The following is a 13,872-nucleotide window of genomic DNA, read 5'->3' as shown; positions in this document are numbered from 1 at the left end:
GGAGAAAAATAAAATTTTTAATTGTATCGCATAAAAAATATTTTTAAAATTCTTCATGCAGTTTTTTTTCTACGTTATAATATATAGGCAGAACTATAAAATATAAAAATATATAAATGAAAATAAAATTTACTAATCTTTTAATCAATTTCATTTTCATTTAATAAAAATAATGATAATTTATTAAAATTCTTTAAATTATATTTAAAGAGGTTCAACACATTAACATAACCTCAAACTAAAAAGTAATTTTTAACAGAACTAAAAATATATATTTAAAATTTATTACACCCTAATTCGACAGATCTAATTGTACAATTTTGGAAAAAAATTATCTTCAGTTAACATTTGTTGTTAAATAATAATTAATCAACATTTTGTATTTTTTTCTTTAAAGTTAGTGAACAATTGTAATTTTTATGCAATTCTTACAAACAATATCTCATTTTGCTATTTAAAAGATTCTTTACAATTGTGATTTTGTGTTTTTGTTAAATAATGGTTTTGTTTAAAAAATATAAAAACTAAAAATTTTATATTTGTTTATTAACTTTTGAAAAAAATATTTTTAATAAAATTCAACAAACAGTTTTGTAGAAAATCTTTTTAAAGAGCAAAATGAGCTATTGTTTGTAAGAATTGCATAAAAATTACAATTGTTCACTAACTTTTAAGAAAAAATACAAAATATTTATTAATTATTATTTAACAAGAAATTTTTTTTCCAAAATTGTACAATTGGATTTATCAAATTTGAGTGTAATAAATTTTAAATATATTTTTAGTTCTTTTAAAAACTACTTTTTAGTTTGAGGTTATGTTAATGGGATGAACCTCCTTAAATAATCTTGTTTGTATTATATTATACTATTGTTTTGTCAAAACGAAATATATTTAAAAATGTTTTAATAATTTTAATATATTCGGGATCTGACTGTAATTATAAAATAAAAAATATTACCGTGGACACCCTTCGCCCATACCCGATCTCCATCCCGGAGTGGCACTAAAAACACTCACTCGCGATTTAAAAATTTACGAACACTCCCGAACCACGTGTTCACTGTAATCAAAACTCATTTAATTTTTACTTATACGATCGCGGTTTTAAATATTACAAACACTCCCGGTACTAATAAAATTATTTTCAATTAAAATTAACTAAATAAAAATTTATTCACAGAGAAGTAAATTTAAAAAAAAAAATTAATATATTAAGTACTCGATCGCGGATTTACAAAGTACGAGCACTCCCGAAAGATAAAAATTCATTTATCTAAAAATTTAAAAATTAAAAGATTTCACGAACACGTGGTCTTATAGGGCCAAACACGACGTGCGAAAGTACTTTTCGAATTTGTATAGGGATATGTCTGACCGACACAGACTGACGCTACTGCCCACGCAGCACATAATATTTCCAAAATATTTCAATGAAAAGTTCTTGAAATATTGTCGCATACAGGAAAATGTCCGCCTATGAGGAAATATTGCCATGCAATTTTCTGAAATATTACACATGAAAACTCCAGCAATATTTAAGAAATATTTCATAGAAAGTTAGAATTTTTAAAAAATATAAAAACCAATCGGTATTAAAGTTGAAAATTTCCAAAATATTCTAATGAAATATTTCCACAAGTATTTTGTATCAATATTTCCTCAATGGCGGACATTTTCCTGTTTGCAACAATATTTCAAAAATATTTAGAAAACAATATTTGCTGTGTGAGTGTAGTGATCTCCCATCACTGGGAAATTGGTGAAGGATACAATGAATTTGTAAACACGTGGTCGCACGAAAAGTAGACGCGCTAGGATGATTTTGATTTTTCCACCAATCACATGAAGACAAAATATCAGCGAGACAGAGAGAGAGAGAGAGAGTAGACAAGGGATCTGTCTTTTATCTTTCCTATTTAATATTAATTTAAATATTAAAATATATATTTTATAGATATAAAAATGTAAAAATTTTGCAAAAAAGGATAATTTTCTATTTTTAAATACAATAAATATTTAAATAATAATATATTGATGGGAAATGTACAAAATTTTATCCCCACCATTTAAAATTTTGAGAGTGATTATAAAAGAGAATAAAATTATTAAATTATATAGTGTACGTAAATAAACATTTTTTAATTGTTTACAATTTTTAATTATGAAACATAAAATTTTCCACTCTATTTGCAAAAAAATAATAAAATATTAATTAAATGTAGTTTATGTGTTTTTTTATCTGGCCTTATATCTTCATTTATAAATAATAAAATATTCCAAAAGGCAAAGTTATGTGCTGCCATCTGTTGTATATAGCGCGCGACTCGTATTATACCGCTGTCACATTTAATTTCACAACACGGGTATGACAAAAAAAATTTTGAATTTGTTTAGAAGACACGGCGATTTTTTTTAAACAAATTAAATTGTATTGCATGATAATACTTTCGTTTATATAATTTGTTTAAAAAAAACATTTAACTTTTTTCCGATTTTTTTATTTTTCAGAATAAAATTATTTTAATTTGCTTTTTTATGAGTTTACTAAAAGATCCTAGTGTCAAAACCACTTTTCATTTCAAAAAATAAAAAAAAAACGAAAAAAAAATTAAATTTTTTTAAAAAATAAATTATTTTTAAACAAAAGAATCATCATTCCCACTCCAAAACTTATTACAAAATTAAATTAAATTTTTTTTGGAAATTTCGCTCAATATAAATTTTATTAAAAGTAATGAACGGTATTTGAAATTTTTTTTTACAAAATCTTCAAAAATACCAAGGATGTTTATCTTATAAATTTCTTAAATCAGAAAGATTCTGTAAATTCATGCAAAAACGCGATTGCAAAAGGAAAAGTAATAATAATGACCGGTTTATTACGTCCTGTCGCCGTCAGATGGCAGAAGCATGCAGGAATTGATTTTTATCATTTTTATAAAAAAAATGTTATAAACATTCACACTTTACAGTTATTTTTGGACAAAAAAATTTTTCTTTTTGTAAATTTACTTTGGATGTTTGCGCTTAAATTTCCTGTCCATTAAACAATTGTTTTGCGATAAAAATCCTCACTTCAATCCATATAAAATTTATATAAACAAATACATTGTTTCGAAATTTTTGGTCAGAAATTAATCGAATTTTTATTCTGTTTAAAAAGTTAATTTGTGATAAAATATTCAATTCAAATATTAAATATTCAAAAGAAAAATAAGGAGAGATAACAACAATATAGAGTCGACTGGAAGTCTAGTCATAATAAACCATTTATGACACCCTATTGTATTAGTTGTCCTTCTATACCTGAATATTGAAATAATATAGTAATATTACTTACGTTTATATCGTTACTTCCTGCCGCCGTCAGATGGCAGAAGTATGCAGGGAGCCCAAATCGTAGCTACATATTATTATATTTTTTTTCCTACTTATTTCGTTTTGCAATCTCGTTTTTGTATGGATTCGCGCAATCTTTCGAATTTAAAAAATTTATAAAATAATGATCCTTGGTATGTTGACCGATTTTGTAAAAAGTGTCTGTGTTTCAAGATAAAAGTATTTTAAAATCAATGCGCATCATTTACACTTCAATGCCGTTTTTATAGGGAGGTAATTAGATATATTCCTTGCCAAAAAATTTCAGATACTGTTCAACACTCTTAAATGAAAATAAGTTATATAAAAGTTTTTCAATTATTATTAGCTAGAAATTATATTTTTATTGACACAATTAATATAATTTAAAAAAACCGATATTTTAAAAATTTTAGAACAAATTGTTCTTTATAGAAAAAATTTCTCTCTTGCAAGTCGTTCGCCTTTTTCCTTGAATACTTTTTGGAAGATAACTTGTCAGAGATAAATGAATAATTCAGTATATTCGCAAAGAATTTCGATTCTTTTATTTTGAAAACGTACCAATATACAAAACGACCAATATATATGTTGCAAAATTGAAAAGCGTATTCTTTTTATATGTAGTAACATCACATAGACTAGAAATTAAAATAAATTGAATGAATGTAGCGTATTTAAATAATCTCAATTATGGTTTAAATATCATAGAATTTCTGTTGGAAAAGGATAAGACGTATAGATGAACAGAATTATGGTATTAAATAAATTGAATGTTTGAATTACATAATTATTTACTGGAAAATATCATTTTGTCAATTAAAGATGTATTAAGCCCGTAAGGGTCAAATTTTTTTTTAAAAAACCACGATTTTTGATTGTTAAACTTTTTTAGCAAAACTATTAACTATATGAAAATTTTAGGTTTATATTTTTCGAAAAGATAACTCCCGTAAAAACAACGTTTTTGGCCCTTTTATTTAAAATATTGACAACTGAAAAAAATTGAAACCTTATTCTCAAAAATTGAGAAACCATAACTAAAAATATGTCTCTGTTTTCGAGATTTCAGCCTACTACACCCAGAGAAATGATATATTTGTCTCACAGCCTAATAAATATTTATTTGATTCAAATAAATTTTTATTTACGCCAAATAAATAGGCTTGTAGGCGGTGAGACAAATATACGTTTATTTAACTCAAAAGTATTATATTTGGTTCAAATAGAACATTTCTCTGCGTTTAGCAATAAAAATTGTCTGGGTCCCAAAACTATAATATCATTCTTATTCTTTAAATAATTAACAATCAAATAAAATTACGAGTGGGTTTTTTGTGTAATTTTAATTTTTATTCATTAAAATGGCCGACATTTTGTTTTTTTAAAACATTTTTTAATTTTTACAACGTACTTTGAAGAAAAAAAATGAAAGCTCTTTCAAATGCAAAAAGAAAAAATAAGACATCTAAATTACTTTAAAAATTATAACACTTTAATTTTTTTCCTCTAAATTTTAGATAAATATAACGATTCAGCCTGCCTGATTTGAAATGAATTTGGTCTAAAAAGAAATTTATTTTTAATACTTTCTTATATTTTATATCAAAATTTTATTCAAATAATCAAATATTTAATTTCCATTTTTAGGTTAAGTTTGCGAAATCGAATTCGTTATACTTCCCCTGCCGAATTGGGTAAACCGAGTTGTAACCGAATTGGGTTACGATTCGGTTACGTTTCGGTTTCTTGTAAAATATTGTCGTTAATCGACGAAATATGTTGTAAATAACTATTAGGAATGGTTAATAGACATATAGAGTGATTATTTATGCAATAATAAGAATAAATTAAGATATAATTAATTAATAATAAGTGTTTTAAGTGTACAGTGGATGCAGTTGTTGAGTTACCATATATGTATAATATAATAATGGAAAGGTTGACTGAATTATATCACAAGATATATTTGAAAACACGAGATCTAAACATATACTATTAGAATTTCTGACGAAGTTGACCTGAGAGAGATTAAAAAATTCTGAGAATAAATGTAAAGATTTAACTCTTTTGTCTCTAATTAGTTCGTTAGAATCATGATCAACAAAATTTGCAAAACGTTAAAATCTCCCAAGAATAATACTTTATTAGAAAAAATGTGAAATTGTGATTTGAGAAATTTAAAAATTTTTAAATACGTCTGTAAGAGCAGGTTTGGCGGTATATATAAGATGAAAATGTTAAAATTAATTTTGTTATGAAATAAGCGCAGACACCATGCTCAATACCAGAACCGACTATGCCGACTATAATATAACTTTTACCAAATGAGTAAAAAAATTATTTAAATCTTTTTTTGTTTTAATTACTTATAAAGATGCACATTTAAACAATTATTAATTTAATTATTTGAGATCAAATTTTTTTCCGTGCAGAAACTGAAACATTTTTAAGATTTCCATTGGCTCCAATTTTGGGGGGCAAAGTATCTTGAAAATACACGTAATTTTGGTCACCGAAATTGATACACCGAAACTGATACAAGGTGTATTTTGTGCAAGAATTTGCAATAAAATAGTCTGCCTAAGAAAAATTGAATTTTTTGTTGATTTTGTTATGACGAAAAGTGCTTTAATGGTCATAATATGTGTCTTTCTCTACGCGGATCGGGCTGTCAATTTTTTTCTACACTTTTAGGTGTATTTTGTGCAAGAAATTGCAATAAAATAGTCTGCCTAAGAAGACGGTAAAAGCGAACCTTAAGTCAAAAGCACGTTAGGTCCCTTCTCTCGTGGAGCATCACATAATGTGAACTAGTGCAGCTTCTCGAAAATGGGACATGGAGGAATATATTATATTCCTCCATGTCCCATTTTCGAGAAGCTGCACTTGTTTTTGATTCAACATTATTGAATAAAAATTAATATTTACTTACTAATACATCACTGCGTTTAACTGACTTTTAAACTGACGTCACGCCGCAATGCCGGTCGGCTACGGGGTTTACACGCACGGACTTGCTAATCCTTAGCTGTGGCAGCTAAGCACAGCTAATTGATTTCAGCTAATGCATATTTGCCGCTACAGATAAATCATTTTTCTTTGTGTATTTGTATGGTTAAAGCAAATGAGTCGGCTGTGGGCTCATTATATAGCGACGTTTTCATCACGTCATGTCAAAATTTTGTCACACGATTTTTCAAAAAGTACCAAAAACGCTGTTTTAAGGAGTTTCAACCCTATTTTTCTCAAAAACCTGACGTAATGGAATATTTTGGACAACGGATTTATGTTTAGCGCAAAAATTTCCTTCGGAAACACATAGTCGTATTCATTTTGCCAAAAAAAAAGTTTAAATATACAGACTTGTGAAATATAGTTTGTTAAAGTTATGTGATTGTTGTTATTTTACATTTAAATATTGATTTCTCATGCAAACAAAGTTTTATTTATTGAAAATATTTGTTTATATTAAAATAACAAAAGTATAACAAAAATTTAATTTTTTTCTATACAAATTATCTCACTTAACAATATTTTTACAATATATAAACCTTTGACATTTTTGAAAACTCAAAAATATATTTTCAGAATACTTCAATAACTAACAGTTTTCAAATTTATAAAGATTTGTAATATTTAGAAAAACTTTTCCAATAGTTAAAAAAAACACATATAATATACTGATAAATAAAAATTCGTTTTATAAATCTTTTAAATTACTTTTTGTGCAATAATACTCATCTTCTAAAGTCTTATATGTATATTATATATATTATATAAAAATTTGACTTTTGTATAAGGAATACATATTAAATGTGTGTAAATATAGGTGTGCATATAAGTACGCTGAAAAAATGTTACACTCATTAAAAGTCAGTTTTTGGACGTTTCTCAATATAAGCCTTGATGGAAGGATGATTTACAACTGTTTGCCTCAGTTTTTGCATTGCTGGGTAATTCTTATTTATGTCGTGACCAAGAACCATACTCAAATAATCGCAGAATGCACAGTAGAGTAGATCAGCCCATGACATCTAATGAATATAAAAATGTTACATAATTAGTTAAATCCTATTGGAAATTACATTAAAAATTTCTTACAATTATCTACGTAGGATAATTTGTTTATATTTTTTTTCATATATTAATTATTTATATTTGCTATTATAAAAACCAATTTTTTAATCTTTATATTATTGTAAAAATTAAAAAATGAGATGTTTTGAGAATTTTTAATATTTCAAACGTGTGTGACGTAGCATATTACACATGCCCTTAAAAAATCTTTAAATTATGCAAATATTCACCTTTCCTCCAACAAAGAATCCTCCATTTTTCTTAACTTTTTCTTCAAATAATTTCATGGTCTTCTCATACTTTTCCATTGCTTTTTCCTTCATAACAGCCTTGAAATTTGGATCTTTCTCCCAATAATAGTGAGATAACGCTGCAAAATATTTAACAAACTCTTAATTAAACTGAAAAAGAATTAAGGTTGTGTTATTGTTGTAATTTTCCGCATTCTCCACAGGTTTTCTTGAAAAATATTTTATATATTGAGTTAAATTTTTGTGGAGAAGTCAAAAATAGTATAAAGATTCGCCCGGATAGCACGTAAGCTTCAAATGTCCCAACCGAACCTAAGTTTGCATGGTAAGCTTACCGAAAAATTGCAGTGTAAGGTTACTGCAAGATTGCACCTTAAGATTATCGCAATATTGATCGGTAAGCTTGTACTAGAGACTTGTCATTGGAGTCAAATTAAAGCTTGAACCCTGTACTTTACGACGATATAGCGATATTGACAACAACAAAATAAATTAGCTGTCAAAAATGGTTTCTTTAAGTTGTCAAGCATAAAAATTGACTTACAACTGTTCGTAAATACAACTATTTTTAAAAATACTTGAATTCGCTTGGAATTCGTCACTCGGGCGTTTTTGGAGTCGCGGATTACAGATATGATGTTTTTTTCAAAATTCAAAATGGCGGACGACTTTTTTAAAAATCGATTCAATCCGACATATTAGATCCGCCATTTTGAATTTTGAAAAAACATCATATCCGTAATCCGCGACTCCAAAAACGTCCGAGTGACGGATTCCAAGCGAATCCCAGTATTTTTAAAAATAGTTGTATTTACGAACAGTTGTAAGTCAATTTTTATGCTTGACAACTTAAAAAACCCATTTTTGACAGCTAATTTATTTTGTTGTTGTCAATATCGCTGTATCGTCGTAAAGTACAGGGTTCAAGCTTTAATTTGACTCCTATGACATGTCTCTAGTACGTCGGATTTACCTGGTAGAAATGTTTAAAAACTGACAAAAAAGTGATTTTTGGGACTTTTATCCCCACTTTTCTCAAAATCCTGACGTGATGGGAGGTTTTCATTGCCAGATTTGGAATTTACTTTTTGAATAGAAACTTTTGAATGTCGCCCATTTCAAAAGAAATCAGGGTAAATGTCCCAATTACTGTGATGTAAAACCCAAGACCAACTTTAATGATAAAATAATAAAAGTGTTAATGAAATAATGATTTAATTGTTTTTGTTAAATCTCTATTAGTGTCTATTAAAATAGAAACGATACTTTAAACTTGAAGAAATAACAAATATATTATTAAAAATATTAACTTTTTTAAAAATGGCATTTGCTGGTATTACTGCAAGTTTGCATGAATTACTGCGAATGGTGTGCACCAATTACTGCAACGCTGAAAATGTTGATTTAGAGGTTTGGTTGACTGGATAGACCACAGTAATAGCAGAATGCGAAAAATATACGAATGCTCTAATTACTGTGATAGGTTCAATTGTAACTTGAATAAATAATTTGATAATAGTCGAAATATGCATCATTAGTGGATATAATATCAAATATTATTTGGAATAAGTTTTAAAGTCATTTTGAAACAGTTTTATGTTCTCAATTACTAAGTTTTACTAATTTTATAAAAATCGCAGTAATTGGCGCATCAGCAGTAATTCATACACTTACCCTATTTGGGATTGAAAAATCATGAATTTATCTTTTATGGTTGTAAGAATAAAAGAAACGGAATGAAGAAGAAAATTAGTAAATTATAGGTAGGATAAGATATAAATAAAGAATTGAATGGACATTAAAATGATCGAAGCCAATGTGGATAAAAGGAACTAGAACTTAAAGCCCTTGGTACTGATAGACAAATATTTTTAGGTTAGGTTTAGAATTACGTACTGTAATTAGAATATAAGGTTCTTATCGAGGGGGAATTTACTCTGGTAGTCAAGTGTACACTTGCCTGGTAATACTCGGTAATACCTGTAATATCTGTAATATTTTGTAATGTCTTGTAATAATGAGTATTTTGTGTAATACCATGTAATACTGTGTAATACTTGTAATATTGTGGTATTATGGTGTAATACCTTAAAAAATTTAAGGAAAAATGTTAATATAAGTAAAAATTTTAAACACTTGTTCAAATATAGCGCGGGAGTTGATGCTGAAGTATAGCAACTTTGCCATAGGTGGCGATTTCGAATGTTTACAGAATCAAATCAGAAGATGGTTCTTTAGTAATTGGCGAATTTTAGCTTTTAGCTACCTTAGTGTAATAAGTAAAAAAAATCGAGTACAGTAAGGTACATCTGCTCCTGTAATTACACCGAAACAAAATATGTGTAGTTGTAGTCAAGTGTACACAATTTTTACTAGTAAATTCCCCCTCGGTTCTTATATATATATCTATTGAAGAAAAATGTATATTTGTCTTTTTAAACCTTGCTTCTATCAGAAAGAGTAAAAAAACTGAAAAATATTTCGTTTAAAATATTACAAATTTAAAACTAAGAATTAATTAATATCTGATAATAGTAATATATATATATATACATTTTTAGTTTTAGAAAAAAAATGATGAGGAAGTGAATATTTAAGAAAATATCATATAAAGCACTTGGTGGAGCGCATCACCCTCATATAAACTCATTTTTATGTCATTTTATTCGCACTAGGGAATTGGATTTATTCGCAGATATATATATATATAAATAGCGACGACAGGGATAAAAAATGAAAGTTTTACGTTTGTTATTTCGCTCTCAAAAAAAAGTATATAATATAAATATATATGAGGAAAAAAAGAGGGGTCCTACGATTTAAAAGAAAGCGGAAGTCACTTAAACCTCTCGGTTGATATAGAAATATTTTGCTAGATTGTCAGATAATTCAAATAAAGATAAATCATAACAGGGTGTATTACTTTTATAAGGGACAAAAATAATAATAACAAATAACGCAAATGAAAGATTCCATTGTTCAACATTCCTTAAAAAATAAATTACCCAAACAGTTTAATTTAATATTAAATATTTTTTATACCAACATCCGTAAAATATATATTATATTTTTTTAATAAATATTGAATTTATTATTATTATTATTATTATTATTATTATTATTATTATTATTATTTGCAAATATCAAAATACATTTTTTTAAAAAAATTAAATTTTTTGGGACATAAAATAACTTGTTTTTTAAAACTTTTTATTCTTCTTCAAAAGAAAGACTGATACTTACGAATTCTCATGTCATCAATGTCATCAGCTGCTGCATCAATCTCTAAGGCTTCGAGGTCATTGGCTCCATAGAGGTTGAACTTTTTTGCCAAATAACGACAAATGGATTTGGATTGATTGTATTTTTTGCCATCAATCTCCAAAACTGGCATTTGGCCCATGGGCATTTCTAGAGGAAGAATACAATATAAAAATCATGTAAAAAAATTTTGAATAATTTTTTTTTTATATCACTTATATATTATTGTAAAAGTAGAAATTATTTAATAAAATATATAAAGTAAAATTTTCGAATTTATTTTATATCAATCGTAACGAATGTAAACATAAATTGATAAACAATTTTCATTTAATTCGTGAAAAATTAAATCTTCTTTGTGATGATCAAAAAAAATTTATTTTTTATAATTAAATAAAAATTATATTTAAAAAAAAAGAATAAATAAAAAGATTAAACAAAAAGTAACTAATATTTTATGGTATTTTTATAATAAAAAAAGCAATTTTTAACAAATTACAATAGATTTTTAGAAAATTGTTATAATTATTCATTTTATTGGCTTGTAATATCAAAAGAAAAAAAAAATGACAAAGTACTTAATCATCAACATCATTGAGATTGTTATACAATAATGTTTACAATGTATAGATTCATAGAAGAGAGAACTTACATAATAAGTAAAAGAAAAAAAAATGTAATTTTTTAAACTCTTATCGCTTCATTCCAGAACTTTGTATTCTGTCTATAAATAAACTTTAATCTATGTTCAATAAAATGTATATATATGTATATTCAATTATTATAACAATAATAAAATTTGCCGTACTCTCTAAATCTATGAATTAGTAAAAATTACTAATTTTTAGTAAAATCATGGCTAACTTTTTGCTTTAGCAATATGTAAAAACTGAGTAATTATTATTAGTTAAAAAATAACAGAAAAAACACTCAAACAATTGATTTAGTTAAATATTAACTGAAATTTCAGTTATTTTTAACTAATCCAAATGTACATGGAGAGTTTATTTGTAATCTGACATTGTACATACAGAAAAAAATGATTTTATTTTTAAAAAATAATGATTACGAATCTAACGTCAGATTTTCAAAATTCAACATGGCGGATCAAATATGGCGAATTTTTTTTTGAAAACTTAAATCTTACATTGATTAAAGCAACATATACTTTGCGGAAATGTAAAATTTGATTTTAAAATGAAAATTAATACGAGATTAAATAATTTTCTTTTGATTAGTATAATTTGATTAATATAATTTTAAATAATAATTACCAGATTTCATCTTTGGCCAATCGTCAAAAGTTAGACGAATATCTTCAAATTTAACTCCACCATAACTAAGTATAAATCTAACCGGTTCACCCAAGCCGGTTATATTGAAATAATACAACTTGTAGGACATATTAATTTTTTTTAAAAAAAGCGTAAATTTATTAAAATTAATATAAATTTCAATTAATATAAATATCACAAAAAAGAAATTATAAATTCAATATAATTGCACTTTATTTTTTATGGAATCGTAAAAGGGAAATAATTTTATATTATAAATATTTTAAAAAGTTGGATGTGGCACTGCCGCTTGACACGAATCGACTGTAATTTGTACTTGAGAATTGCAAAACACAGTGCCCCACGTATTCATTTCCATCATTCCTATCCATTCCCCACACAGACACAATATATATTCTCTTTGCCTCACCTCTTCCAGCAAGAATTTGCGATTTACTCTCATAGAGCATAGTGTAATTGCCATCTAGGCAATATTTGCGAGGGACGTGTCATTGAGACTACATAGAAATATTATGTCCTTGTATTTAAGTATTACATTCTCGCTAATTTTTATTGCTTATATATTTATAGTTTGTAAAGACAGTAATATTTCAAAAATAATTTTTCTTCTATTCAACAAAGTTTTTGGTATAAAACCCATTGATTCTTTTAATTAAATTTTCAAAATTTTAATGAATAATTATCATACCCAAGACACCGTGACCTCGACACCGTCCTTGGAAAATCTATTTTCTCTTATTTTCAAATAAATCAAAATAGTTTGCCATATGCTTTTAGAAAATCTTTTTATACTTTTTTTTGTAACATGTTTTTTCAATTTTAACCCGAAAAAGGGTTATTTTGGATTTTCTTCCCAAAAAAGGGTTATTTTGCAATTTTATGCAATTTTTTACGAATTTTTGGATATATACCTTTAAAATCTCTTTATAAAGGTTTACTCTGGATAATAAAAATAAAAACCGATATTTTAAAAGGTTTTTCGATTTATTATGGCCATCTACTGCCATCTACCTTCTAAAAAGCTCGGCTATATTGATTTTATCGACAAATTTTTTCTCATGCATTTTAGGTTATGTTTATAAGCTGTCACTTTTTAATTATCGAATTGCACATTGTCTTTGATTTTCTGTTATTTTCATTTTCAAATTAAATAGTGAAATGGTCTCCGCAATTGTACTATTACCAAAATATCTGAAAAAAATTCGTTTAATTTTGAGTCGATTCAATTCGGCCATGATTGATATAAATAGATTCAATTTTTTGCATCAAAAAATGAGACCGTTTCGTGTATCATTTCTAAAAATAATACACAAAACGATCTCTTTTTGACATATCTTATGTGCATCAAAACGTTGCAATAGAAAAAGATACAACCAAGTTTACTGTGATTTCATCCTTCAATGATACTGATCAAAATTAAGATAAATTTTATACAATATTAATAATATATTAATTTAAAACATAAATTATATATATAATATACATAAACTACAATAAGTAAACAACAATAAGTACAACTATAATCGAGCGAGCGTTAGCGAGCGAGGAATACATCGCTAGTATTACTTTATTATTAAAATGTCCGCCTCATGGTAATATTACACAAAATTTCAAAAACTACTTCA

The 13,872-nt window shown here is 26.2% G+C and overlaps 2 protein-coding genes across 4 annotated transcripts in view; both read right to left on the bottom strand.

The window, feature by feature from the left end:
* The window catches only part of LOC127288297 (uncharacterized), a 164,288-nt gene extending 162,387 nt beyond the window's left edge, over positions 1-1,901 (bottom strand). For 2 of the 3 annotated variants that reach the window (XM_051315676.1, XM_051315675.1), the window contains exon 1: positions 962-1,768. In XM_051315676.1, the coding sequence (XP_051171633.1) occupies positions 962-981 (20 nt within the window). In that variant the 5' untranslated portion in view covers positions 982-1,768. Of the gene's footprint in view, positions 1-961 lie in introns of all 3 variants that reach the window. The other variant, XM_051315672.1, reaches the window with a different exon arrangement.
* Positions 1,902-6,785: 4,884 nt separating this feature from the next.
* On the bottom strand, positions 6,786-12,586 carry LOC127288296 (glutathione S-transferase-like). Its single transcript, XM_051315671.1, has 4 exons — positions 12,227-12,586; positions 10,935-11,102; positions 7,671-7,810; positions 6,786-7,397 (listed from the first exon to the last, which is right to left on the bottom strand). The coding sequence occupies exons 1-4, from the start codon at positions 12,354-12,356 to the stop codon at positions 7,230-7,232; spliced, it is 606 nt and encodes a 201-aa protein (XP_051171628.1). The 5' UTR covers positions 12,357-12,586; the 3' UTR covers positions 6,786-7,229.
* Between the last annotated feature and the right edge of the window lie 1,286 nt (positions 12,587-13,872).

The sequence above is a fragment of the Leptopilina boulardi genome, unplaced genomic scaffold (genome assembly GCF_019393585.1).
Source record: "Leptopilina boulardi isolate dan_hultmark-lab unplaced genomic scaffold, ZJU_Lbou_2.1 LbouV2_384, whole genome shotgun sequence".
Classification (NCBI taxonomy): domain Eukaryota; kingdom Metazoa; phylum Arthropoda; class Insecta; order Hymenoptera; family Figitidae; genus Leptopilina; species Leptopilina boulardi.
The sequence above is the reverse complement of the archived record's forward strand: the minus strand, read 5'-3'. Positions and strand labels throughout refer to the sequence as shown.

What these genes read in the sequence shown, in the direction of transcription:
- LOC127288296 (XM_051315671.1), bottom strand. Translation starts at nt 12,356, where the DNA reads ATGTCCTACAAGTTGTATTATTTCAATATAACCGGCTTGGGTGAACCG. An exon ending in CATTGATGACATGAGAATTC is followed by an intron (nt 7,811 to 10,934) that starts GTAAGTATCAGT and finishes AATATTTTGCAG; the next exon opens with CGTTATCTCACTATTATTGG. An exon ending in GATTCTTTGTTGGAGGAAAG is followed by an intron (nt 7,398 to 7,670) that starts GTGAATATTTGC and finishes TATATTCATTAG; the next exon opens with ATGTCATGGGCTGATCTACT.